The sequence below is a fragment of the Catharus ustulatus genome, chromosome 14 (assembly GCF_009819885.2).
Source record: "Catharus ustulatus isolate bCatUst1 chromosome 14, bCatUst1.pri.v2, whole genome shotgun sequence".
In the NCBI taxonomy this organism is placed as follows: domain Eukaryota; kingdom Metazoa; phylum Chordata; class Aves; order Passeriformes; family Turdidae; genus Catharus; species Catharus ustulatus.
Window position 1 is genome coordinate 13,989,452 of NC_046234.1, and position 27,038 is coordinate 14,016,489.

General features: G+C 42.7%; 1 protein-coding gene and 1 non-coding gene across 2 annotated transcripts; both read right to left on the bottom strand.

Annotated features, from left to right (window-relative positions):
- Window positions 1–15,063: 15,063 nt before the first annotated feature.
- Window positions 15,064–25,760, bottom strand: PABIR2 (PABIR family member 2). The gene is made up of 10 exons (XM_033072471.2): window positions 25,337–25,760; window positions 24,979–25,057; window positions 23,667–23,723; window positions 23,254–23,297; window positions 23,119–23,173; window positions 22,796–22,897; window positions 21,562–21,650; window positions 20,986–21,050; window positions 18,630–18,726; window positions 15,064–17,601 (listed from the first exon to the last, which is right to left on the bottom strand). The coding sequence occupies exons 1-10, from the start codon at window positions 25,450–25,452 to the stop codon at window positions 17,451–17,453; spliced, it is 855 nt and encodes a 284-aa protein (XP_032928362.1). The 5' UTR covers window positions 25,453–25,760; the 3' UTR covers window positions 15,064–17,450.
- LOC117003138 lies at window positions 17,680–17,823 on the bottom strand. The gene has a single exon (XR_004419467.1). It is a non-coding gene; the product is annotated as a small nucleolar RNA U109 (small nucleolar RNA).
- Window positions 25,761–27,038: the final 1,278 nt, after the last annotated feature.

A 27,038-nucleotide genomic window follows, 5' to 3' on the forward strand; every position in this document is an offset into this window, starting at 1 on the left:
AAACTCAATCTTTTCTAGTTTGTCTTTCACGATAGTTCCTTACCTGTCTCCCATTGCTGAATAAATCATTATAAACATAAACCAGATGCCTAATGCTAACAATAACTTAGAGAGCCCTGCTTCCCCCAAGATGTATGGGCAATGACTAACACACTTTTAGCCTCCAGACTTAATTTAAAGCATTCTGGAATTGTGCACTGGTGAGATGAAGGCTGCCCAAGACAATAACTTTTACATTAAATATAATCTCTCTCTTTAGCAGCAACAAAGTCAAGGTTGTTCTCCCTCAGCCCTGGTGTCTCAGCCGGCCACGGGCGCTCTGTGAGCCTGAAGGCACTGGGAGAGGAAAACCAGCTTGAGGAAAATGAAGTGTCTGTGTTTGAATGCATGGGAGCAGCAGGTTATGTGACTTGCAGCGAGCATGCAGCAGCCAGGCACTGCTCCCCACAGAGGAGTGAGCGCTGTTCTCAGCAAAGCTGTGACAAGGGACAGTGCTGAGGCTCCAGACCCATCTCCCTCTGGCAGAGCAGCAAACACCCAGCTGCCCTCAGCCCCTGTCAGCAGCTGAGCTGCAGCACCTTGAAACCTGGAGCTCACCTTGCCTAGGACAGAGCAGGGATGTGTGGAGCAGTGCAGGGGCTGTGCTGGTGGAGGATGAGTGTTCTGACCCAGAGACCTCAGCCTGCAGAGCACCTGTAGCCAACAGCTGCTCCAGAGCTGCTCCACAGGGAGTATATTGCTTAACAGAGGAACACATTTAAATGCATTACTAGCACAGCTAAATTAGTGTCTGGAGATTGAGCTCTGGCAAAGAAACAAAGTTTTGAACGTTTCCTTCAGTATTCTTTCACTTTCCTATGTCTGCACACACTAAGCCTGCAATTGGGTTAATCTTGCCGTTCTATTTTCATGATTTTGTCGCCCCTGTTCTACAAGGTTTGCTGTCTTCTCTCCAAAAAGTGGAGAGAAGGAGAAAGGATGGGAGGAAATCTTTGGGTCTGCCAAAATTAAGGAAATTATTATTAGATAAACCCTTCCATGCAGAGATGCTTTGGCCTCTGCTGCCGGCGCAGCGTGGCACAGTGGGAAGCTCAGTACTGAATTTCCTGACACAGACTGAACTAAAAGGAGCCATTGCTAAAAATATACCAAAAAGGAGGCTCGTGGGGAGCTTGAGGGGGATTATTTCTCCTCCCTGAAATTCGCAGAAATACCCCTGTTTTTTTTGAGGGACCTTTTGTGGCAGCCTCCCAAGCAGCCTGGTCACACTGAAGTCCAAGGATGTGTTTGAAACCCTTGCAAAGATACCCCATGAAAATAAACACACCCCAAAACAACCAGAGAGAGATTCTCCAGAAGTTCACCCCTTACATGAAATTTGTGTTACCTTTGCATCACATCTTAGCCTTTCCTAATTTCCAGCTGCTTAGTGTAGTTTCAACTCTGGACTGTTTGTTTGTTTCTTAGTTTTGTTTTTTTTTTCATTCTAATTTTCAAATGAAACCTCACAAAATTATTTGATATAGGGACCAAGGTAAAGCACAGACTGGCTTGAGGGGAGGAAAGACTCCAGACCCAACATCTCTCAGGAAACTTTTACCACCTGTTCCACTTTTGTGCTCAACAGGAGAGCTCCTTGCCAAGCCAGACTCCCCCAGCTCTGCAGCCACACTTACAGCACCACCAGACCCAGCTCCAGAGGAGGTACTAGGGCATTGGAATATAAAATACTGTAATTTATGTACTTTAAGTCATATTTTTGATCATGGTAGATAGCAAGCAAACCCTGAAAACCATCTTTTACAGAAAACTAATTCTAGATGATGTTTTTCCCTTATAAAGAATGATTTACCTGTCTCTGCGGGGTTGTACTTTTTGTACAATAGAGCACATGTCTGTTCTGGTTCCTTGCCTATGAGGTACAGATCCCAGGCAAGCAGCTGGGGTATTGTGGAGTTTCCATGACAAATGGGAATCCTTTACAGGCAGCTTTCATTTTTTCATCTGCAAGCCTCAATGCACTGGCAGTTGTCAGAGTCCTGTGAACTTTCATATCAATTATGCCTTCACCACTGCAAATGCTTTCAAATTAACAACCAGCAACATTTCATCTCTATGACCAAGCAGGAAAAAATGAAGAGAAAAGACAGAAATTATTACATTACAGAATACCTTCTCCTCAGTCCCACTTAGCAATCACTTTGTAAAGTGATCTGAAAGGTTATTTACGTTGGGATACATCTAAGAGGATGAATAAGAGCAAAAGCTCCAAAAAGGGATCACAGCTGTTTCCTTTCCTCTCCCTGCCTGTCCCTGCTCCCAAGCAATCGCCCTCATGCTGGTGTCAGGCAGAATCCTCACAAAATAGTAATTTTAAGTAATCTCACAAATACATTTTTATTTCAATTTTTTGCTTATTGCTTTTTCCAATTCTTTTTTGCCTTCACAAAGGGGAATCTTAAATCAGTGCATGGACAAGGGCAGGCACTTGGAGAGCAGCCCCTTCTGTAGGAGCAGATCCCCTGCTGCACTGGCAGTGACAGGGGGATGGAATAACAGCAGGAGTAGAATAAAAAGCAAAGCAGAATTGCAAGAGGAAAGTTTTCTAGCAGAATATTGCAGAGCTGTCCCACCATTGCTGACACAGGGTTCCAGACACGCACACGTGTTGGGATGCACAACAAAAGGCTGGAATCCTGGAATCACAGCCCAGCACCTTTTCTGAGTATGACATTGGGGTCCCAGGTGTCCATTTGGTCTGGCACAATGATCTTACATCTGAAAATAATGAGAGAGATATTAAAAAATTAAGGAAATTAATTATTTCACAGTCTTTTCTCATGACTTTGAATTCTCCCTGTTAATTTCTCCATTTTTGACAGTGCCTTTTCAAACCATGATCAACGTCCCCATCTGCTTGGCAATGAGAAGTGGAGTCTCAGTCTTTGATGAGGACTTGCAGGGCTCCAAGACCTTCGATGGTCACTGGTGGGAGATCACATTCAGGCAACCCCAGGGATCCTCCTGGTCTGGCAGCCTATGGATAAAATCTGTGTGAGTGACTTAATATCCTCAAAAAATTGCCATGGTGAATAATCCCCTGAGATTTGGTGTTGCCCTCATAAACACAGGCTGTCCTTTTTTATATTTAAACATCAAAGGATGCCATTTGCTTTTAAAGTGATGTTTGGTGTTAATATTCTGCTCCTACGAGCCAGTTGGATCATGGGGAGGACGCAGCCATCTCAAAATAAAGCTCTGCTCTGCTGACTGATAGGCTTGAAAAATTGTGCAACAAATGCCTGTGCACAACTCATTTATATGAGACACAACTGGTGGTAGATAATGTTCTGTCCTGGAAATGTGCACTAATGTTTTATTTCTATCTTCACTGAGAAGAAGATGGAATTTTGTGTTCCTCTACTTTTTATAACCCTTCCCTCATCCTGCTATAAAAACTAAATTTTAGAACTGTGGTGGGGGAGCTTTTATCAAGGGGATTTTTTATGCCCCAGGTTCCACCAAGAGGAACTGCCAGGGTGCAGGTTCAGCCACAGTTTCTCTGTCCAAATAGTGATGCAAAAATCAGAAAAGGAGCAAATTTTTTATTATGTTTGTACTTCTGAGGCAGACTGTGGATCTTCAACAACTTTTGATGTCTTGGGGACAAAGCTGTCCAGGCTGTTTCTTCTCATCCCTGTGTCCTGCACAGCTTTAGGAGAGGAGATCACAGCAGAGAGAAAGGAAGATACAAACCCCTCTTTTCTTAGCCTCTTGGCTAAACTCCAAGTATTTTAAGCATTTCTGCTAGGGGTTGATTCCCCCAGCGAGCCCCAGAGCTCTCATCTCTGAGGGCTGTAAATCAAAGACTGTTCACAGGAGATCAGCACATGCCAATACTGCTTTAGGCTTTATGGCATGTGCACTTCATATATCGATAGCAGTGGGCCATCCCTCCCTGCCAACCCTCCAGTGCTCTCACAATTGTGTTTTGATTTAGTGGGCAGGGGGAAAAAGCACAATGGAAATAATACAAATGATTACATGCAAAGATCTGTTCATCTTGTGAGACCCTTTGTAAATAATTTTACAAATATCTTTAACAAGTCAAACTCTAAGGGAAAAGCTGGTCTGCTTTAAACCCTGCTTTTCCAATTTGGATGTTTAAATCAGTACTACAGCCTTTTAAAACAGCCAGATTCTGTAGAAATTGCCATAGAGAGACAGACACGGAATTGTGGTTGCCAAGTGTAAAGGAGAAAAATGTGAGAAACTCTGTAACAGGCAAATGTGGGGTAATCTCCTTTCCCCCAGAAGAGCTCATCCAAGCCTTGGAGACCAGTTAAAATATTAAAGCTAGATGTTCTGCCCTTCCCAAACCACTGTTCACTTGAACTCTACAGTGATGGTTTTCTCCACAGGAAAATTCAGCAAAGCTTTTGATAATTTTATGGGAACTCCTCATTGCATATTTGAAGTATTCCCTTTACCATCTCTCTCCCAGATGGACACGAACCTCTCCAGTAAAATCCAGCTGGAGACACCACATCCCAGGGCTGTTGGGTCCCTGCCCATGTGGAGCAGCCTGCTCTGGCTGTTCCAGGGCAGGGCTCGTGTGAGAAGCGTGGATCCCTCCCCAGGAGACACCTGATTCCCAGAAAAGGGAGTGTGGGGTAATTAGTCACTGTAAAACTGCCTGATGAGCCTCAAGAAATAGGAATTGCCCACGCTCCAGCAAAACCAAAGTGCTTTATATGACTTGAGATGCAGTCAGAGGAATCTGGCTAATCTTTTGCTCTCCTAGTAAATCATTCATTGAGGCCATCTGTGAAATATGAGGAGAGCAGCTTCAACCCAAGATTCCCGCTCAGCAAAGCTCTCACTGCCTTGGCCGGAAAGAAGCTTTCCTGATAAAGCTGATAGCTGCTCCAAGCCCTGATTTCCAGCGGCAGGAATCCTGCTGGGGAGATTAGAGAAGCAGCCCTTGGAAGTCCTGAGGTAGGGCCATGCACTACAGCAAAATCGAAGGGAACAAGAAAAGATAAACCCCACAGCACTCGCCAGGACCTGGCCCTGATGTGCCCCTCGATGCTCTCAGGTCCAGTGGCCTCTGCAGACAGGTCTGAGAAACAGCCCCAGACAAGTCCCAGCCTCTCTGGGACATGGAGTGTTTATGGAGCTCTGGAACAGCATCAAGGAAAATATCCAGTGCCTTGATGGCCAGGATTGAACTGGGGTTTTCCTCAAGAAGTGTGGATGCCCACTTGGAAAGTGATATTCAGCTCTCACAGCTGAACCCAGAACCCAAAATTCTGCTTCAGGAAAGTTCATGCCTGAATCAAATGAGCACAGTGTGAGGTCATGTCATAATTCATCCAAAACACCCCTACCAACTCCCCACACCAGGCTGCTTGCCTGTGTCCTTTACCCAGACTTGACAGATTTTTAAGAACTAGTCCATCTTTCTCCACAGGTGTTACTACTAACCTGGGGACAGAAGGAAGTTCTTGGGCAAATATTTCTCATGGCAAAATAAATAAAATTTTAGTTTACAAGAGAAATAAGCTGAGCACCTAAGCAGAGTATTCAAGGACATGAGTTACAATCCACCTACTCCTGAAATTAGTACAGTTTTTAAGGCTTTATTTATTTTATATCTTGTAGCTTCCAAACTCTTAGGATCTGCAATTCCCAGGTCACTCAGTGGCTAGCAGGAACAGAGAGTTTCAATGTGAAAGATGAGATGCACCAATTCCTACAGCCAAGTGCTTGAAGGGAAGGGAAGCAAAGGGCCAAACAGGAGATAAAATAAAAACTCAGCAGGGCTGGAAGCAAAAGCCGATAGTCTTACCTGGTGCTGGACTCTTGGGAAGGTGAGGTTTGCACACAAGGAGCACATCCCACCTTTGGAATGTGTCAAATCCCTGTTGGATGGATCCAGAGATTTGGGTGTTTGGGTGTCCTGCAGAGCTACAGCCATGGGCAGGAAAATCCACCCCCTCCTGCCCTGTGCTTCAGCTGAGCAAAACATGCTTGGTGTTGGAGTCCTGGTCCAAATTACCTCTTGATGACCAAGTAAACTTGGGGAAGTGATTACATCTTGGAGCAGCATGGTGGACAAACAGTAGGAGCTGCAGTTCCCAGAAGATAAAGATCCTCTTTGCCATGTGAACTTTAACCAAAGTTTGATGCAATAGTCCCTCTGCATTGTGGTTTGTAAGATTTTAACTGTTCTTTCTGTTTTTGTTGGCTACCTGGTGTTTGTTCCACTGACCTTGGGGTCAGTAACTGTGTAGAATACAGCAAATTTTCTGCCTTCTCCCTAAAATCTCCTCAGATCTAAGAGAAACAGCATCTCATTGACCATTATCCTGACAAGCTTATTAGTGATGCATTTTCTGCTGTGGAGAAAAACAGGTCAAGACAAGACTGGAAGTTGTTTTATTTTGGTTTTAAAAGCGAGGGGTTCTTCCTTGCCACTTCCTAACTGCTGAAGAAATTATTTTACCCTGTGCATCAGCTGAGGCATTAAGGAAGCACTTCCTCTAGTTCTAATTAAGTGTAATAAGCACTATAAATGCCCCTTCCTGTAGTGCTGTTTCTATTCTTAGCACATTCTGTACCATCCCTGGTAGTCAGGGCTGTGTGGGTCCAAACTGCAGCTTGGGTCACTGAAAATAGAGAATGTGGAAGGAGCAGCAGGGAGAGCAGCTGGCATCCCCTGCCCCAGGTCAGAAGTAAAGTAGAGGAGGAGGAAGGTGAAAACCAAAGGGTAGCAGAGAAGTGCTCAACCTCAGCAAGACCAAGGACATAGCATGGCTGGGGCACTGGGAAGTGTCTGAGCAAAGCTACTGAGATTGCCCCAGCACACCAGAGCTTGTGCAAGAAGGGGATCTCTGTGTCAGCTGGGCTCTGGGATTTTCTGTTTGTCAGCCAGGACTTGTGCTGGTCAGCAGAAAGCTGCCCTGGCCTCCCAAGCACAGCAAGATTGGTGCATCCTCCACCTTCCAAATCACACGATGCAGGCTGCAGAAGCATCTGTTCCAAATCCTCTTCTCTGGGCAAGGGCAGGAAGCACAATTTTCACAACACTCTCTTAAACTGGAGAAAGTCATCCAGGCCTTTTCTTTGGAAGTGCTGCACCCCTCCTGGAGCCCTTTGTGATCTAAGTTGTTTAGAAAGTAAATGAAACAGAGTGAGCCAGAGAGGCAGTAATGGTTATTTCTCCAAGAAGGAAAAGCTTAATTTTACCATGGGGATCTTGCCTCTGCCATGACCCCTCCAACAGCTCACAGGAACACAGGAGGAATTAACCAGCAGTGAGGACTGGTTCATCTTGTGAATTTTTAAAGTTTCATCTCAGTTCTTAACAGCAATATCCTTGATCCTGGAAAAAAAAACAAAAAACAAAAATAAAAAAATAAACAAACAACCCCTCCAACTCAAACAGCACCTAGTCCTCAGCCAGTAACATTCAGTTTCTCCATAGCTTGTAGCACCCTCCTTTTTCCATCTAACCAAGACAGAATTAGGGCTTGTAACCTCTTTGGAGACTTCCCTGGGCTGCAGCTGAGGTGATCAGTGCATGAAGAGCAGTGAACATTTCAGCCCTGGAGGGGCTGGTCCCAGAGAAGGTGAGAGGACAGCGAGCAGGACCAGGATTACCTGGCTCAGAACCATTTTTGTTTTTTCAAGTTGGTATCTGTGCAGCTGACTGGTAAATGAGATCAACAGGATTTTTCCATCAAATCTAAGCAAGCAGTTGGGTTCTATTCAAGTAATTCTTCTAAGGGATAATAATGCCTTATTATGACTAGAGGGCTTATTACTAGAACACTATAATAAATTCAATAATCTGAACTCACCAAATATTGTCCCTCTTGTGGGAGCTTCAGCTGTTTGAGAAGGAGCCCCAGAGTTGCGTGATCATCCCTAAAACCTTCTCCCCTAAGTTCCAGCTTTGGAGAACAAGTTGTTCATCATATGCTGAATTCAGCCTTGGAGTAACTCCAGTGAAAACAAAAGGAGTAACAACAGGAATGGATTAGGCCCAATTGCTTTCACATTTCTCCAACTTGAATTTTCAATTCCAATACTAAAGGAGGAGTAAAAAAAACCCGGCCCAACTCATGGCACAGAGACAAATACACTCCAAAATGTAAGTCTGCCTGTGATGTGACCTTGTGCCCTTTGGAAAGTGCACCAAGGAGGGCTTCCCAAAGCCTACCTAGGGAAAAAACACTGCTATCATCTGGCAGAAGCAATATATATTCCTGTTTCTGCCACTGAATTGTACCAATTTCTGCACAGAATGGCTCAAACCCTGCAGTTCTAGACTGCTACATTTGCGACTACTGACCTTACACATCTGAAAAAAGACAACATCTGCCAAGCTGAGATATAGAGTCATGAGGATCTAATTTTATTTCATAAAAACATACTGAGGAACATTAAATAGTGTGTTTTCTGCACCAGCCCCATTTTCCAGAGGGAGCTGTGCTCAGAACAGGAGAGGGCACAGTCTCATCTACAAACTCTCCTCTGACAGATCACCTTGGCACCTCTCTGGTTAAACAGAAGTGATCAAGGAGAGAGGAAGTGGAAAAAGGACAGAGACAGAGAACCCCAAGCTCCCCTGCTGACTGTCAAGCCTTGCTTTCTCGCAGTGCTTGCTGCACCACTCACTCATTAGCTTTTAAGTAAGTTCCTTCTTTGACCTGCTGTTTCCTGCCAGGGCTGATGAGCCATGAGTGCAGAGTCGCTTCCTCTGGGCCAGTTCCTCAGAGCACTCACTTCCAGTGGCTGCCACATGAAGTTAGCTGAAGAAAAAAATGTTGCTCTTGTTTTCACTGGGGTTATTGCCAGTGAAATTCCCAGGCTATTCCAGTGTGTTATAAAGGGGGTAACACAATTATCCAGTGATCAAAGAACTAAACTGCAAGTCAGAAGTCCTGGGTTCAATTTCCAACTCATATTCACCCAACACTAACCATATGCCCTGTGTCTCCCCACTCTTGAGGGTTTCAATAATAATGATGACACTCAAAGCTGCTCCTGAACAAATGAGAAGTTTATGAAACATCACAGAAGCACAGAATATTGAGGCCACGTTTGACCCATGAGCTTCTCAAGGCAAGTGCAGAGCTTTGTCCAAGTGACAGGCTGGAAGTGGAGGAGTTCGGCCCAGCTGCTATCTAGCTCAGAAATCACTGCACATTGTTTGCAAACTTATCAGGAGTGACTTGAATTGTGAATTAGCTCAAGCAAGGCAGCTGGCAGGCTGCTGAGGCATACAATGCCTGCTGAATCTGCACTTCCTGCTGGAGACGTGCGAAGGAGAAGGCAAACTATGAAAGAGCAGAGAAACCGCTCCCAGCTCCAGTCAAAACTACGTGCAGCACAGGCACAACAAGGCCAGCCACTGCTCCAGGGGCCAAACCAGAATTCCCAGCAGCAGCAGTGCTGATAGTGCTCAGCCTCAGCACAGCACTGGTTCTGGAGGGATCCCAAAGCCCTTTGGGAAGATCATGAGGCTCCCCCATCCTCCCCCAGCTCCTTCCCAGGCTGGGTAAGGTCGGAGCTGGAGGGTAGCAGCTGGACCATCCCAGCCCTGTGACCTGCTGGCAGCTCTCACACACAGCCCAGCGCTGGTTTACACCTTGATTTTCAGTAAATAACCAAATCTCTGCCAAAAGCAGCAGCAGAGCCCCGTTCTGGCCAGCACTGAGGACTCACCTGGACAGGGCACCAGGGCAGGGCTCCATGGCTGGGTGCTCTCCGTGCAGGCAGACATTCCCTGTGGGCTGCAGGTTTCAGAGCTGAAGCCACTGTACGTTCTCCAGGGTCTGGGTCAGTGTGTGCCCACTCAGAGAAATAACAGGAAGATGCTTCCTGCATGCATCTGATGGGAGCACTGCAGCATCAGCACTTGGGAAAAACCCCAGCTTGTGCACTGCAATCCCCTAAACCCAACCAAAATGTGCCACTTTCAGCAGGCTCCTGAAAGGCTCCAGGGCTAGGAGAACAGCCAGTGTGCAATGTACTCCTCAAAGCCCTCTCACTGTGAGCAGGGCCTGTTCAATCACTTCAGATTGTCAGTAAATTTGATCCAAGTCCCCTCTAGCACGGGATTGCCTTGTCATTACAGCCACAGAGAAACTTTCATAAAATCAGCGTTAAGATTATTGCATGAAGTCCAAACCCTGACTCTGGGAAGTTATTGTTGACTCTGAAAGGAAGAGGTTACCTTGCAAGTAAAAAGGAAGAAAACATGAGAAGCTTCTAGCAGCAGAAGCTGCAGGGTCAGTGCAGCTCCGAGCCCTTCAGGCAGCATCACCGCTGCTCTCCGAACACCGTGCTGTGCTTTGCAAGCCACGAGACGCCATCCCGTGGCCGTCCAGGTCCCACCAGCCTGCCCCGGCTGGTCCAAGGCTCCCGGCACAGGCAGGGATGCTCTGCTGGCTGAGTCCTGCCTGCTCCGTGTTCTTTGATGCTCATGGAAAGTAAGGCTGGAAAAGTTCTGCTACGTCTCCAAAAAGCCCCCCAGAGAGGCGCAGGCTGCAGGATGTGGCTGGGGCAGGCTGCTACCTGCATCCAGCTCTACCACAGCCCTTCTCCCTCACTGAGCCTTCTGCTGGCAGCAGGGATGACCCCGACACTCTGCAGGAAAACCCTTACATTGTCCACAGCCAGTGTGTGCAGCAGCTGCTGCCAGGCCGTGTCCTTCCTGCTGGTGACATCCTCCCCTGCTCAGTGACAGTGCTTTATCTACAGTCCCTGTCCCACCAGCTCTGCCACAGTGCCCGGAGCTCCTGGGGCCCCTCTGTCCCACTCCCACACCCCTCATTCCCCTCTCATTCCCACTCTGCCCCCAGGAAGAGTTCTGCCCGCTTCTAGGACGTGTTTGACAGAAGCTGACAATGCTGTGCATTCACTGTTCAGCTAAAGACACGAAGCTGAGCTTCCAGCCCTGCTTTGGTTGTCCAGCAAACACAACCACAGCCTTTAAGGCTGATGCAAACTCCACACTGGAGGGAAGCTCTGCAATCCCATACAAATCCAGCTTCCCTCCATTCCCCTCCTTGCTGCCCATCCAGCTCACCCTGCCCGTGCTCCTTCCATTGCTCAGCTGCTGTTTTAATACAGGATGGGGGGAAAAAAGAGGGAAAAAATAAGAAGTGACCAGAAGCAAAAAGAGAACTCAAAGGCAAATGTTTCTTATTACAGCACTGGTTCTTTCAGGGCCTTTGATGTTGCTTCTCCCACACAAAGCTGTTTCTTTCACAGTCTGTTCTTGCACACGAACAAGATGTTACACGTACTCTACGTAGCACATCCTCAACTCTTATTCAAAGCACATTTGTCCCAACTCACTGTACTTTGTAACATTTTTCAAACCAGTACTCATACATCATAGGCACAGAGGCATTTTTATTCTAACTCCCCCTTTAAACATTTATTTTTCTTCCAAATTCTTGGAGGTTCCGGTCATAAATAGGGAAGTGTTGACATTAACTAGGGTTGAGAGAAAGCTGCTAAGTTCATGGCAGGAGCTGAATTTTTCCAAAATTTTAGGGGCTTGTAGAGCTTTGTCAGAGGCTAGATCCAACATTTGTATTTAGATTCTGGGCTAGTTAACTTCCATTACATTCTTTATTTTATCTGTGCCCAGTTTTTAATAGCACCTGCTTCCTACCTGCCCATCACAAACCCTAACTTTTGCATACTGAAAAAATTGTTGAGCACACATTGCATTGATAAATGATTGCAGTTCTCATGACAAATTTAAATTGCAAATTATTTAGGGGAAGGAAAATATTTTTGTTCTAGCACAATAGGGTTTTCATAATCTGTGTTATAAACTATCCAAACACAAATAATAGCTGGGAGCTTCTGCCAACTTACTCGACTATGGTGTAGTTCAAAAGTGGTGGCAGAACGCAATTAATGCAGGGTTAAGCTACTCATCTTCTGAAAAAAATTGTCCCATGTCATTGTCTCCAAGATTCATTTAACTCATGTTGTCAAATAGGACTTACTTCTGCATAAACTATATCCAAACACCTTGCAGAATCAAAACACAATGGATAATTGTTCCAGAAAACATTGCATTATCTGAAAAACAATCAAAAATACCAAACTGTTACAAGCCAAGATGAAAGACAGGTAAGAGTCCACCAGGAATTTTACCACAGCTATTCAGTAAGATAAGCGACCTACAGTAATTAAGAGTAAATAATAATTGTGTTTGTATAAAAGGTAATAAAATTTTATGGCCCTCAGAAATAGGCTAAGGAAGATCAGCAGTGTTAGAACTGTTGTACAGTGCAAGATGATGCTTTTTGGACAGACAGGAACTGCTTGACAGCCTGGTGCCACTAACTGGCCTGTTGAATCCCAGGGACTGTTACTGTAGACAGGCAGAGACTGAGACAGACCTGGCCTGGTTGGTTAGAGATGAACAAAACTTGTGGTCCTTCAGTAATAAATTCTTACTTTACAGTAAGAAGACTTAGGAGGTAGAAGCACATTGGATTTTGTTGCTGCTACTAAAAATATGCTCAAAAGACTCTTGCCTGTGTTTAGAGAAAGAGCCTGGTATCAGATCAGCCAAATTGGTTCACTAAAAATAGGAATTTCTTTATTCTGTGTTTTCAGGTCTCACTTCTTTTAAAACCCCAAAACCTTTTGTGATCATCCAAGCTAACATGCATTCTTTGTTAATAGCAAGAGCCCACCTCCAAACTTTATAATGCAAGAACAACAAACCAAATTGCTCCAGGTTTAAAAAGAAAATGCTGGCCCTGGCATGCTAATCAGAGGCAAGACTCAAACCAAAAGGCTTTAAGATCTAAGAGCAAGTAATAAAAAGCAGCTTGAATGCAGAAAAGAGTTTGGATTGAAACAAGAGACTTCCACCAAGTGCCCAGTCCACCCTAAATGGATAAAGGAATAGCCTTGAGGTGCAGGTACACTTTACAGTGACTTCTGTGCCTTTCCATTTAAAAGAACAGCAGCCCTGTCCCTGCAGCAGGAAGCAAACCCTGGATGTCACCCTTAAACCAGCTCGGCAGCATAATTACTCCCCCAGAAAACAGACTTGCCCTAAAAGAGATCTATTTCTGATTTTAGCCTGATGACAAAGGTCCTTGTTGGAACCTTTGGGAATGAAATAACCAGCCCTTAAGGAAACTCAAATACCAAATCTCTACCCTCCCCAAAACCAGCTGGAACTGAGAAAATGCTACTGATTCTGATGGACAAACACAGTTTCCTCTTTTTGGAGTGGATTAATCAAAACAGCCTTAGACTTGCCCACAAGGAGCCTTTTCCTTTAAGTCTGAACAGGGCAGAACCCCATGAAAAGTCTCAGTAGTCTGAGAAATGTATTTTTCCTTTGAAAATTATCTAAGTAAGATTAACTCAAGACTACAACTCTAAATTTATAGTTAGGGGAGCAAGTCACTACTTCCTTCTCACCGAGTCTTCTGGTACCTCCAGTGACCCCCCTTACACTGACTTTGCTAAGGATTGTTTAAAAAAAGCCTTATGAGAGACTAAAATACTCAAGGATAGGCAAAGTTGCTTTCCATCTACTACGGACAGCTGCCATTCATATAACAGCCTTGGAATACAAGGGGCAGTTTGTGTAGCTCCAAAAATATTCCTTGGCCTTTACTCCAAAAAGGCAAATGCAACAGGCCTATGACTTCATGAAATTCTTGAACTCATATTAATGCAAAGCTTTTTTATTATGAAGTAACCAGGAAAATTATATGCTGATTAAATTCCTTCCAGGAAAAACAAGTTCTCATTTTTGCTGTCACACAATGCATTAGCAGGGTCTACAGATAAGAATGTGAATATTTGGAAAAAATCATTTCCACAGGCCCGTCGATTGTGTTTGTGCACCAGAACCTCAGTTCCAAATCTGCCTGCTCAAGTTCACCTCTGCAAACAGCCCCCAACGTGGACCTGACTGGAGAAACATGCCAAGCTAAAGCCTTGCATTTAAAATGTTTTTAGCATTTTGATTTGTTAAAATGAGTTCTCTATTTTTATCATGACTTCCGAAATATTTTTTTTTAAAAAAATCCCGCTTTAGTGTTTTCATGCAGTATAGAATTCCTTGAGCCTTTCAAGAATGAGTTTTCCAATAAAGTCTGCAGGACTCAGATTTACATCTTCACCCACTGACAGTTTAATTACTTTCATTGTAGGAGAAAGTATTTAATTACATACAGTCAGAAAAACAGTCCCTTAAATACAGGCTTTTGGGCCCATGATCCTCCAATTTGAAATTCAATGAAGGAGAATGAAACATGCACACTGTGATCCATTTCCTGATGCAGAACACTTGATATTATCAAAACATACAGAGTTCCACAGCTGACACACACATTTTTCTAAACCATTGGTAAAATCCTTCCAGCATTTTAAGCCCATGAAATGAGGATTCAGAGTGCTCTGGATATGATCTGAAGGCAGTGCTGGTCAATGAGCTGTACAAAGACCATTGCTGTAATGCTGTGCTAATTAACACATTAAAAATAGTCCTTCTAAAATGCTGCTTGAATTACATAGGTATTTTATCTTAGTTCTCAACTATTAGAACATTAAAGGTAACTCATCACTGTGATTCTCAGCAACAGATGCACTAATGGTCCCTTATAAAAAGAAGGAAGTGGGGGAAAGACGGGAATTCTCAGACTCCCATCATGGCAATTCAGCAGAAATAAGTCTGATGAAGTCATAAAAAACAGTTGTTAAATGTCAATAGTTACACATTAAAACTGGCTACCAGCACCAGCTGCCCTTCTTTCTAACTCCCTCAGACAAGGCAGGTAGCAAACCCAGAAAGGCAATTTTTAGTCAGGATATGTTACAGTATCAATGAACCCTCTAAGCAATGGCAACTCAAATGCAGTTAAGTATCAACCTGCATATTAGAAAACTTTGTTTAAAAATGAATAAATTGTGTTCAGAGCCTGAAAGAGAACTGTGCCTTCCTTAGGCCCGTTACACAGTGACACCCATTCCTTCTGAAACAACAGACACAGCGAGTGTGTGCATTAGGTCTATATTTTATAAAAGAGCAATGTCTTTCACAAGACCTTCCAGGAGTGGGGAATAGCCAGAACACTACAAAAAACTGCTGTAACAAGAGTGACTATTTGTGCGCTCACTTTATGCAGCTTACATTCGAACGTTTACAGAGGCCAGCACTCAGATAGGACTCTCCACTAACAAACAAATCTGGAATACATCAATTGTACAGGTAAATCAGCCAAAATTAAGCAATAGCTATGCTCTTCTCAGGTTTAAGAAAGCATGCAATAGGTTGCCCCCTCCTGCCACCCCTTGATCAGATTTCCAAATCATAGTACCAGTAAAAGCACGGTAGAAGGGAACCAGGGCACAGGTAACAGGGTTGGATTTTATCACAGACTGTTTATCAATAATTTGCAAATGGAAAAGCAGCCCTCTTTAAGCACCAAGAAGGCAGAGAAGATACAGGCATGAATAAAAAGATAATTAAGCGACTTAAGACATCAAAAATTCAAGAAATAGCACTGTGCATATACAAACAAAATTAACATTCAATACTGTAGAGCTCATTTAAAAATGGCACCAATGGACAATATTTTACAATATGCACATTTATTTGAAGTGGGGAACTAATGCTCCACAGGTGGAAATGATCATACAAATAATAGTGCCACTGTTGGCCCATTCTGGTACTTCTTACAATTTAATGGAAACACTTTTAAAAATAATCTGGTATGTACATGTCTTCTGGATACCCAGCGGCTTCTTCAGAACAGAAAAAACTACAGTTGTCCCCCTCCCCTTTTAGCCAGACAGTATTGCCAGAGATTGTGCTCACATCTAAAGCACATAATCTTACTTTAAATTCAGTGCTATTTTCTTTCAGAAAGACCACAAGTTGTACTTTTAGGTAACAAAAGCATTTATGTTACAAACATTCAAAAATGGAAGCTTATGATTCTGGCAGACAATGTTGCGTATTAAATACAAACCAGCCAGCAATTACTGAACATAAAAAACTTATTCAATCATAAAAAAATACTATAATTCATCACCACAGACTTTTTACAGAGTTATAAATAATAAATAGCATAACACAGTAGATTACAAACGGATTTATTTTGCCCCGTTATAGTCTTTAAAAAGTAAAATATCTGTTCCTACCTCAGACTAAGGTACTGTATCAAGACTATCATAGCTCAAAGGGAATTCCTTCACCAAGCAATTTGCAGAGCTCGTATCCAATCCAAACCTTTCCTTAGGAATAGAATGTTTGCTGAGCTGTTTGCTCTGCTCATGACCAAGAAAGGGACAAACTCTGCCCAGAGCAGCTGCAAAGGGTCTCACCTTGGCTGCCCCAGCACCTCCACACCTCAGAAAGGAACATCAAGGGAAGCAGCACCGCCGACAGACTGGGGTAAGCACTCTATAAACAAGCTGTACACAAAGGACTTTCCCCACCCACCCCTCTGGTTTACATTCCATAATTTTGTAACAATGTCCCCTAAGGCACAAAAATACTTATGACCTCAATGCCACAGGAGACATCGACGGTGCCATACATGGTTCTCCTACACAGTAGTTTAATTAACTTAGTTATCTGCACTGTATGTCTTCAATCGAGGTGTGGATTAATTTTTCCTGGTCAAATCTTGCTGAATAATGACCTTATTTCATACAATCTCTAAGACAAATGTTCTGGGAAGAGAACTATGCAGCTAATTCAATAATGTTTGCAGAGTAATATTATTTCTTCACTGATGGCAAAAGTGACAGTCATTAGTTATTTTGCTGTGGGGTTTTTAGTTTAATGTAATAGAGTGAGATTTCCACACCCAATGTGGTCTTCTGTAAATGAATTCATAAAAATGACTAGCAGCACTAAGAAAACAAAATATTTTTTCTCCCTTCCACAAAGGAATTTGAGGCTAGTGACTTAAAAAAAAAAAAAAAGCAAGAATAATTTTACTCAATAGTAGAAGTGCCAGAGAATAAATTAGTATTTTCAAATCCTTCCAAACCAAGTTATTTCCCTAGACATAGTGACCATGATAATGATAGAAGTACATTCCTAAAAATTGCAACACTAGTAGGTAGATACCTATTCCTGGAATCAAAAAGTGTATGCAAGTTCCTGAAAGCAAAAGTTAGTATAATATCAGCAGACATCTTGTTTAAAAAATAAATTCGCAAAACCAGACATTAATATGGTCTACAATGTCCATTAAATGGATAAATTAAAAAAAAAAAAATCACTGGAAAGTAGCCAAGGATTACAGTAACAACAATTTTTCCTTTTAATAAACCTCATATGAATGGTTCAAGGATCAGAGTTCATTTCTCTGTACAAGTGTACAGGAATGGGACAGCACAGCCAGACACTGACTCAGGACTTGGTAAAGTCACTTGGGTGAGAAGTCATCCATCAGAATGAAGGAGGAGCAGGAGTTGGAGCACGTCACTGGAGACTCTGTGGTGATGCTGCCTTTAGTCAGGGAATCAGAGGAAGAGCCAACACTGCTGCTACTCCCGTCGAGAATATCCGAGGACAGGCTGGGGAAAGGGAAAAAGGTCCTTTAGTGCAGGGGCACGAGGCTCTGAGCAAAGCTGACGTGCTTCCCCTTGGCCAGGACTTGTAGGAGACCTATACTACCACTCAGTCTTTACTGCAAGACTGGCAGCCCTGAAAACTCCTTGTTTTCTGTAGCATGTTAGAGGTATTCATGCTCCTCACGGGAACGGGGAGCAGAATTATTGGGTTTTTTTAACATGCAGAATAAATGATGAAGCTGATTTTAATCAGATGTAGAAAGGAGGTGACAGTAAATAAACACAAAACCTTAAAAGCCTATAATAAAGGAAAAATAATAAATTAATCAGCAATGCAGAAAATATGTCATTAATTAGTCGGTATGCTCTTTAACTCAGCACTACTCAAAGCAAGATTGAGACCTATTTTTCTCACAAAACTCCTGTGTTTGGATTTTGAAGTCTAGATACAAGATCCCAGAGGGCACATTAAATTTATGCTTTTGCAATTTAGGGGGAAGCAACATGGAAAAAAAACACCCAGGCATTTTCAAGTCTGTAGGTAAACTGAAATTACAGTAATTGTAATTAGTTGTAAAAACAGCTGATATTTTTGAATACTTAGTATCTGACTCTACACAAAAGAACTTGGTATTTTATGACTGTAATAAAGAAAGATAACTCTAAAAATCAGGAACTTATGGACAAGAACAATTAAGTACCCACACACATTTTCTAAGCATTCAGTGAAGTGACACAGACACTGCCTACAACATATTGTAACGATGAAGTAAAGTAACTTTGCCTATGAATTAACAGGGGTTTGTAACAATTGTATTCAGTGTAAAAGCTTTGATACACAAATTCTGTTCAGGAACAATTGATCAAAGGAGGACCATTGTCACAGGATACTACCACAGGACAGCTCCCATTAATACACATCCACAAGATACACACAAAGTATTTTTTTTCCTGGAAAAAAACAAACTAGAAAGCTTGTGATAAATGCACATTCCCTGTTTTGGCATTTCAGGGCACATGCAATATTTTACCATGAACTGAGATCTGTCAGATGTGTAACATCTGGAGAAAGCATGTTGGTTGTTCCTTGGAAAAGTCTCTTTGGCTGACTTTCAGTTTCCATTTCACCTAAGGAAAACAGCACAAATAATCAAACTCACTTGAGTCTCTGGAATATCTATTCAATATTTGTCTGCTCTAAAAGAGAGGGTTGACCTACAACATTCCAAGGTTGCATTTGTAACACAATTTCTTTAATTCAGCCAACCAAGCACCTGCCTAAGACATTAATTTGATGATAGCTGTTGTTAGACCATCCAGTCCATCCTTAGCTAAAACTTCAGCAGTATCTGAGAGGCTACAATGATCTCAAAGACATCAAACTTGTTACTGTACTGCAGCCAGACAAAGTAATCTAAAGCAAACTTATTACTGTGACTTAGTTTGAAGTAAACAGCAAGCTAGGATGAGGTAACTGACAAAAGTCAAAATATGAAGTTTAAAATTGTTAGTGATGATAAAAATAAGAATTACAGCTGGGTTCAGTTTCACCCTCCCCTTACAATGAAATCTGATGCATGGGTACACTTCTACAGGAAAGCTGAATGGAATAAATCTGTCATGTAGAAGCATTTCCACTTACTCATGGTGGATCAGATTTTTTTTGTACCTGTAACCATCTACAGACATTAAGAGACTAAATATGATGGGGAGATTGATGTAATTTGTTCAGTAAAATCTGTGTGAGAATGAGTTGGCTCACTAATAGCTGCTCTGCAACAGACATTAGAAAATATTATGAACTTGAAAATTAAAAAAAAAGAAAACTCTCTCACCTACAGTATGTTTTCATTCTTACTTTGGAGGAAAAAAAAGCATGAAATGGTAGTAATTTCTCTGGCTTTTACCTACACTTTGCAGTAGTTGCAGAGTCAGTTTGAAACCGTGACAGAGGTTAAGCGTTATAGCAAACCAGTCTCTGTATTCTGCAACAGAATCACACTGCTACATTTTATAGAAGACTGGTAACTTCCAAAACATTCATTTCCTTCAGCCCACAGGGATACATTCCTGTCTCAAAGCAAGGAATAATTGCTTCAAGCAAGCAGAATGGGCAGAAAACATTTATGAAATACTTGGTCTAGTAGAAAAATGAACAAAACAGCAACTTAGGTAACACTTTTGCCTCTTAAATTTCACAGAGACAAATCTGAACTGCAAACACATTGCAGAGTCCACCAAGATTAATTCCCTATGGCAGTGAAAAGTTCTTCAGTTCACAGTTTTCCTTCTACTACTATAAATCTACTGCTAAAATTCAGAAAAAAACAGGACCATGTATATAGGAAAAGGAAGTAAGTTCATTTAAATGGTTTAGGTGCTTCAAAACTAAGCAGCATTTTGAAAAATTCTTGATATTTCACGCAAGAAGAGGAAAACTTTTATCTCCACTTTGCAAAAGATGCTCCATTGGAGCACATGGATTCAGTGAGGAAAGGTCAATCTCTACTTCCACTGCTTTTACAATTTGTGTAAAGTGTAAGTGTGGATATTTATTCCTTATTGATCATTCAGCTTCATAAAATTTTGTTCCATTTTAGTGCCTCTAAAATTCACAGAAAATAAAAGCCAGGATAGAACTGACATCTGTGAGAGAACTTGTCTCTCTCCTTTACAGAGTCATGATCAGACAATCTGACAGGACAAGCTGTACTAAAAAAAAAAAAAAGCCAAACAACAAACAGTAACTTTTCTCAAAGCATAAATGTAAGTCTTGTACAATAAAAGAACGTTTTTGGTGCAGTCAAGAATGCCTAAGTTTAAAAAAAAAAAGCAGAAAGGATAAGCACAGCTAAAGGCACTTCTAGAATATCTCATTCTTACAGTTCTACCATGGAGATTTGTTTGGGGATGTTACTTGAAAATCTCTAACATGGAACAGTTCCAGGAAAGAATGCATTTTCCCCCTTCAGGAGGAAAGGGCACTGATCTATTCTATTTCTCTAAACACTCACCTTCTGAACTTTCAGAGTGAAAACAAACATTCAGTACTAAGTTTAGAAGATACTGCATGATAAGCAACATTCCTAAGATGATCTGAAGGGTGTGCACTGTTCAGTGGTACTTGTAGGAATGTTATGAGCATTTGTAAGCTCTGACATTTAATTTGATCTATAACAAAGTTTGCCTCTGTCAAGCAGTAGCTGTTTTTCAAGATTTTCTTTCCTGTGTTTTAGACTAGCTACTTGACATTGTATTTTTGAGTTATGCCTGGCAAATTCCAGTTCACTGTGGATACAAGTGCATTATATTTACAAAATAACAAAAAAATGTATCCAGCTAGAAAACTTTATCCACATGAAAACACCTGGTAAGGTAAATACAGACCTTTTCTTTTAATGGGGCCAAGAACACTGGGCCTGATGCAGTTGATTGGACTCTGACTCCTCCTGCTGAAGAGAGAATACTGAGAGTCAGGCCTATAAAGATTCCAATTTGCATCAAATCAACACATCCTCAGCATATGAAGCATTCTTCAAAACTATTCCTGCACAACTGGAATTCTTGTGGAATCTAAATAGATAAATAATAAATATGGGCTGACTATTAGAGCCACACAAAATTGTAGTAGATTTTCTATGGTTTTCTCCTTCCCTTAGTGAATCACATCCTCACTTCAATCCTTTTCTAAATATTCTATTCATCTAAAACTAATCTGCTGACAAAGTTAATTTGAAATACCCAAGAACTTCCCCTCAAGTTACCAAGTCTAGTTTAAAGTTGACACATGCTCTATAAGAGCACACACATAAAGCTGCCACTGGTAAAGGCAGAACTTTCATTTTTATGTGGCAATGCTGTGGCAGTTGCAAAAACTGAAGTCTGTTTTAATGCCTTAACATCAACTTGAATTAATCCTTGGTTTAAATTACAATGTTAGCACAACAGACACTCATTACTTACTTGCAGAATCGCCTTGTTGGACTGGGAATAGGGCTTGGAGGTAATCCATTACTGCTCACAAACATTTGCAATGATGGTGAAAAACATTGCTGCAGGAAGAAAGGTCAAATGAAAACAGTTCAGAATTTCCTTTTAAATATTCAGATGTTACACTCCACCCTCCAAAACAAACATCCCCTCTTCTACTCCCTTTTTATTCTTAAAGAAAAGCTAGCAACAGATTACACAGATTATCAAACATAATCTTAAAAGTATTAGAACTTAACTTTACATACTGGCCCACGCAATTCTGCTTAGATTAAGCTAAAATTGAAACCCATAAGGGTAGTAAAATTGAAATAGACACTGTTCTCTAAGAGTTGTTTCTGTTCTTTGTTACATTTAGAAACAGCAGTAGCATACTCAGGACTTACTTCTTTCAAGGGGCTTGTTAAACAAACAAGTTAAGTTTACTCAAAGTGCATCTGACCTGAAAACTGACAATATTCCAGAGTAAAACAGGCTATTTAGCTCTGCGATTCTGCAGCTAATTTGAATGCTTCTACCTAAACACAAAAATCCTTCTGTCACGTTATCTGCTAGTGCTTTACAGCCAGAATTCCAGAGGTACAGGACCAGCAGCCAGCATCAGTGTTTTCCCAGGAACACATTTAGCCAGCCCTCATACGTGGTTGTTACATGCACCAATCTGGCAGGAGCACACAGGTTACTCCTTTTTTGTACAAAAGCAGAATCACACAAGAGGGTGCAAACAAGGTCAAGCAGCCCATCTTTAAACCCAGATGGCAGTTTGTCTGCTACATTTCAGTTTTTCAATCCTCACTGGAAATGTAGTTTATCTAAGAGCCACCTCTTTCTCTGGCATCTGCCACCATTTTCCAGCATGAGTTGAACCCACCCAAATTCTCCTTCAGAGTGCATTTGTGCCTTCCTTTCCATAACTGATGCACACATTTTAATCTCTCACCACACAGATTTGCAGTCCAATTTTGGTGCTTCTTACCCAAAATCTGCCCATTTCCATACCTGGAGATCCTGTCTATGATTATTTTCATGACCTCTTCCAGTTTCCCTTAAAGCAGAACCCCAACCCACACGAACACTGCACAAACAGCAGTGGAAAACATCCAGTTTTTTAAACTATGGAACAACTTGTAAAGCTACAAATCTTAAGAGTTCAGCTTGGTGTAGAATTCTGAAACATTGCCCCAGCTTGGTATTTCATCTATCCTACCTTTCCTATTCCTCTTGTAGGTGAAGGTGCAGGAGAAACTGGAATGAAGTCTATTCTCTTTGGGGAAAAAGATTTCTCAGACTTGTCCAAGTCATTGTCGCTCTGTGAATACAAGGTTTCACACTTAACACAGGCACAGGACCTTGAAATCTAAGGCACAACCTTCTAATGAAAAGTCATTGGGTCAAATGCACAAAGTAGCTAAAGCAGATGAGCTCAAACTCTTCTTAAATTATTTTCACAGTTAATTCCTCTCTTTCCCTTAAATTCAACATTTGAATGTAAAAGTAGAATTAAATAGGAAACATCTATAAAAAGATTACCAGGCTCAAGCTTTCCTCCCATGACTGGCTTATCTGCATTGCTGTCTGCACTTCCCTAGAATACAAAAAACCCCATCAGTAGCTACAAAGAGAATAATTCTGGCTATTTTATCACCACCTTTCAGTAACACTCACCTTTCATGTGCTGCTTCTCTGTTCATTAAATCCACTCCTTCCTCCTGCAAGACATAAATGTTTTAAGTTTTCCCATAACATTCAATTCACCACAGGTACTTAAATAAGACTCATTATTCCATTATTTGCCATCAGGATTTAAATATAAACAGCAGAACCAGTACAGAAAGACAGGACAGCCACCAGTCCAGCTCACTGCTTCTTTTAAATTAAATATTTCTAAAATGCAAGGTAGCTTAAACACAACAATGAGCCCTGCAAGGCCACTTCCTTGTTGAAATTTAGTCTTAAGAAATATTCCATTTTCTTTAGTACTTGAAAAACTCAATAGGAAAGAAACCTGTGCAAGTACTTCAGTATCATATAGTACTTTTCATTTAGCTACTGAATATACAGATTAAAACTCCACTTACCCTTCTGATCTGATGAAGTCGGCTGCTAGGAATACGAATAGGAGACGATGACAAGAACTGGAAAAAAAAGTGACAGCCACAATGATTAAATCACACAACTGCTTGCATGCACACTATTTACCATCAACTACATTCTTAGGGAGTTCAAAATGAGCTGCACAACTACACGTGGATGACTCAAACAACGTTGCAAAAAAAGCAAACACTGACCTTCAAGAGAAAAGACTTGTTTTACCACTTACAAATTCCTTGTATCACTCAGCAAGTGGCATGGATCTGACTTGCAGGCAGATACTGCTCAGCATCTCAAGCACACAAATAGCTACAGATGCCATTTTAGACAAGAGAGATGCTACAAATGAAACTGTGATCATTGCACAATTCTCCACTGCCCAGGATATGACAAACTCCTGTAGGACACCTTACCCAACCTGCTGGCTATTGTAAAGGAGAAATCTCAGTGCTTCAATTCAGTCTTGAACAACACTCCCTAAAGTTTAACTTCTGGAATTTTTAACTTTGTGCAATTTTATGCATCTAATTCCTCTGAAATTCTAAGATCACATATAAATGGCCAACAGTTCCCACTCAGGATGTGTCCACTGTCACACCTATTTCTTAAGAAATCTCATAACAGAAGACTTTGAATTAATAATCCCTGTCACCTTTCCTGAATAGAGGAAATTTTTGTCAGGACTTCGAGGTTTTGAGAAAAGCAGTATTTAATCTTCACTACCCTAAGACAAGACAGAAAAATTTCAGTGGAAGGAGCACATAAATCCCTCACCTGACAAGGAGAGGGTAGAAAAAAAGAAATGTAATATCTTTGAAAAGCTAAACAACTACAGTAGTATACACTACCAGACTTAGAGAGCAACAAATAAATTCCTCTTCTTTCAGTGATTTTCTGAGGTCTAGTGTTCTGTCTTTGCAAAAAAAGAGCATTTTGTCAAACAGGTCAACAAAGAACTGGGACTCCCTCAACCATTTTCACAACAAAGCACCCTTTAAAGACTTTTAATTCTGACAGCACTTTACCCTTCTAACACAGAGTCAGGCTTAAATTAACTTTAAAACTGGAATATAGGGAGTCAGATATAATGTCAACGACTCTTGTCTTCTTGGGGACACACAGTCGACACACACCAGTATTATTTCATTACAGGTTGCAGTTAGAGGTGAAAAAATGCTTATTCTGCAGCTTGGAAGTTTGCTAGGATACTTAGTGCAAATACAAGTCAAGTTTAACTTCATTTCTCCGCTCCAATTATTCCTTCTTGTGTGTAACCATGACATGCTTAAGATTCCTCACCATTCCATGACGGCTCATAACTGTTGTGCTGTTCCTGCGAGTCCGCAACACGTAAGGCTGAAACACCTGGGAGTTGTCACTGCAGGGGGAGAAAACAAAGTTTTATGAACAGTTTTTTTGGGTGAGCTTTATTTAAAGCTTCATAGTGCCGTGACACGCGCTGCACCCTCCAAAACGCTAAAAACATCATTTTATTTGAACAGAAGCACCTTCTGTGAGCCGAGAAGGGATAAGGGAGCACTGGTGGCCCCAGCCCCGCGGGACAAGGGACACGATCCACAGGCCGCGGAGGGAGCGCCGGGCCTGGCCGAGGCGGTGACCCCAGGGCTCGATGAGCCGAGCGCCCCGGGCCCCTCACCTGAGCCCGTGGATGAGCGGGGCGCTGTTCGACCGCCTCAGGCCGCCGCCGTCGCCCGGGGCCGCGGCGCTCCCCGGCGGCAGCTCCAGGTCCAGCTCCATCTTCTCCTGAGCCATCGCGGCGGCGGCGGCTCCGGCTCCTCCCGCCCCGCCGCGGCGCCCATTCACCGCCGGCGGCCGCCGCGGCTCCTCAGGCCGCCGCTGCCCCGGCCCTACAGGCCCCGCGGGCGGCGCCGCGGGCTCAGCCCCGGGGCGCGCCGGGCCCGGCGGGGGGGGCGGCCGCAGCAGCGCCGCATCCCGGGGGCGGCCCGGGGGCGGCCAATTCCTCCAGCGGCTGGTGCAGGTGCCGGTGCCCGCGGAGGCGGTGGGAGCGCTCCCGGTGCTTCCCTCGACGCCGACCGCGCTCCGCGCCCGCCGCCGCCGCGCACTGCGCATGCGCGGGGATCGGGGCGCAGGCAGCACCGCCCGCCTCGCACGGCGCATGCGCGGTGGCTCCGCACCCCGGCACTGCTTGGGCGGCGGGAGAGCTCCCGACAGCCCCCGGGGGCGCTGCGCGCGCTGATTGGCTGTGGGAGGAGCGTGTGTGCGTTTGAAACGCCGCAACGGTCGCTAGGACGCGCGCGCCGCGGGGGCGTGGCCTACAGGAGGATCCGGGTTCGAGTCCCACCCCGGCCACAAGCGCGGCGGCTTTTTCCCGGCTTAGTGGGGAAAAGGTTTTACAACTTTCTTCAAGATTAGGTCCTCTCGGACATAAGTCCCGCCGGCTTTCCCAGCCTTCTCCCCAGCCTTCCCTAGCTGCTGAAGCACGTACCAGGGCTTTGATTGCAATGAGAGTTTGCTTAGCTTTCAGAAATCTGGCGTAAAATTCGTTATGAGAAGTGATCCTAGTTCTGGACTGTACTCAGTTTTGGGACTGACCTAGGCAAACCCGCTCCAAGTGATCAAAGTATCAGAATTTGTGCTTGTTTTACAGTATTTTTCTGCAATAACAGTTGCATCATATATATTTGTCTCTTACAAGCAGTGGGCTTCAGGTTCTTTCCCAGCACCAAATATTAAAAAATATTCATTCTCTCCTGGGATAAAGCAGTTATTTTGCCAAAGTGCTAGGTGTTGAAACTGTTAAAATAGAAAACTTAGGATTTTTCAACATTGCAACTACCTTAGTTGTTAACATGGCTAGATGAATTATTCTCTTACTTTAAAATGAATGAAGGAAGATGCTTCTAGATAACCTATTAGAACTCTTGTTTCTGTCCCTTAGCATTTATTATGGTACCTCCTTGCATTTTTTGTTAATCAAGACTGACTTAAGCATATTCCATTTTTCCTCATTTGGGGACTCTGTGTCTCATCAACTGCTATTGATGTTTACATTTCTTTCACTGAAATGATACTATTAATGAAGAACAAACATCATGGAGTTGAGTTTAAAAACCCACAAGATTACATTTTAAATATTTACGGGACTTTTTGATATTTAAAGAAAACAAAACAAAAAAAAAAACAGAGAAAAATTCCTTATCTGCACAGGAAAAATACCTTTCACAGTCTGGTGCCCCTTACACTATGGCCTATCACAGCTGGTAATTCTGTGACACACAGAATTGCCATCTCCTGCAAAGACTGAGAACGTAAATATCTAAATAATTTTGCTTAATTTATAATAATCATGACCAGTCTGATTTACTGGAAAATTAGGA

Excerpts from the sequence above, each read along its gene's own strand:
- PABIR2 (XM_033072471.2), bottom strand. The coding sequence starts at position 25,452 with ATGGCTCAGGAGAAGATGGAGCTGGACCTGGAGCTGCCGCCGGGGAGC. Across the intron at positions 23,724-24,978 it reads TTATGAGCCGTCATGGAATG|TTCTTGTCATCGTCTCCTAT; the intron begins GTGAGGAATCTT and ends TTTTTTTTCCAG. Across the intron at positions 21,051-21,561 it reads CCAACAAGGCGATTCTGCAA|CAGGAGGAGTCAGAGTCCAA; the intron begins GTAAGTAATGAG and ends TTCTCTCTTCAG.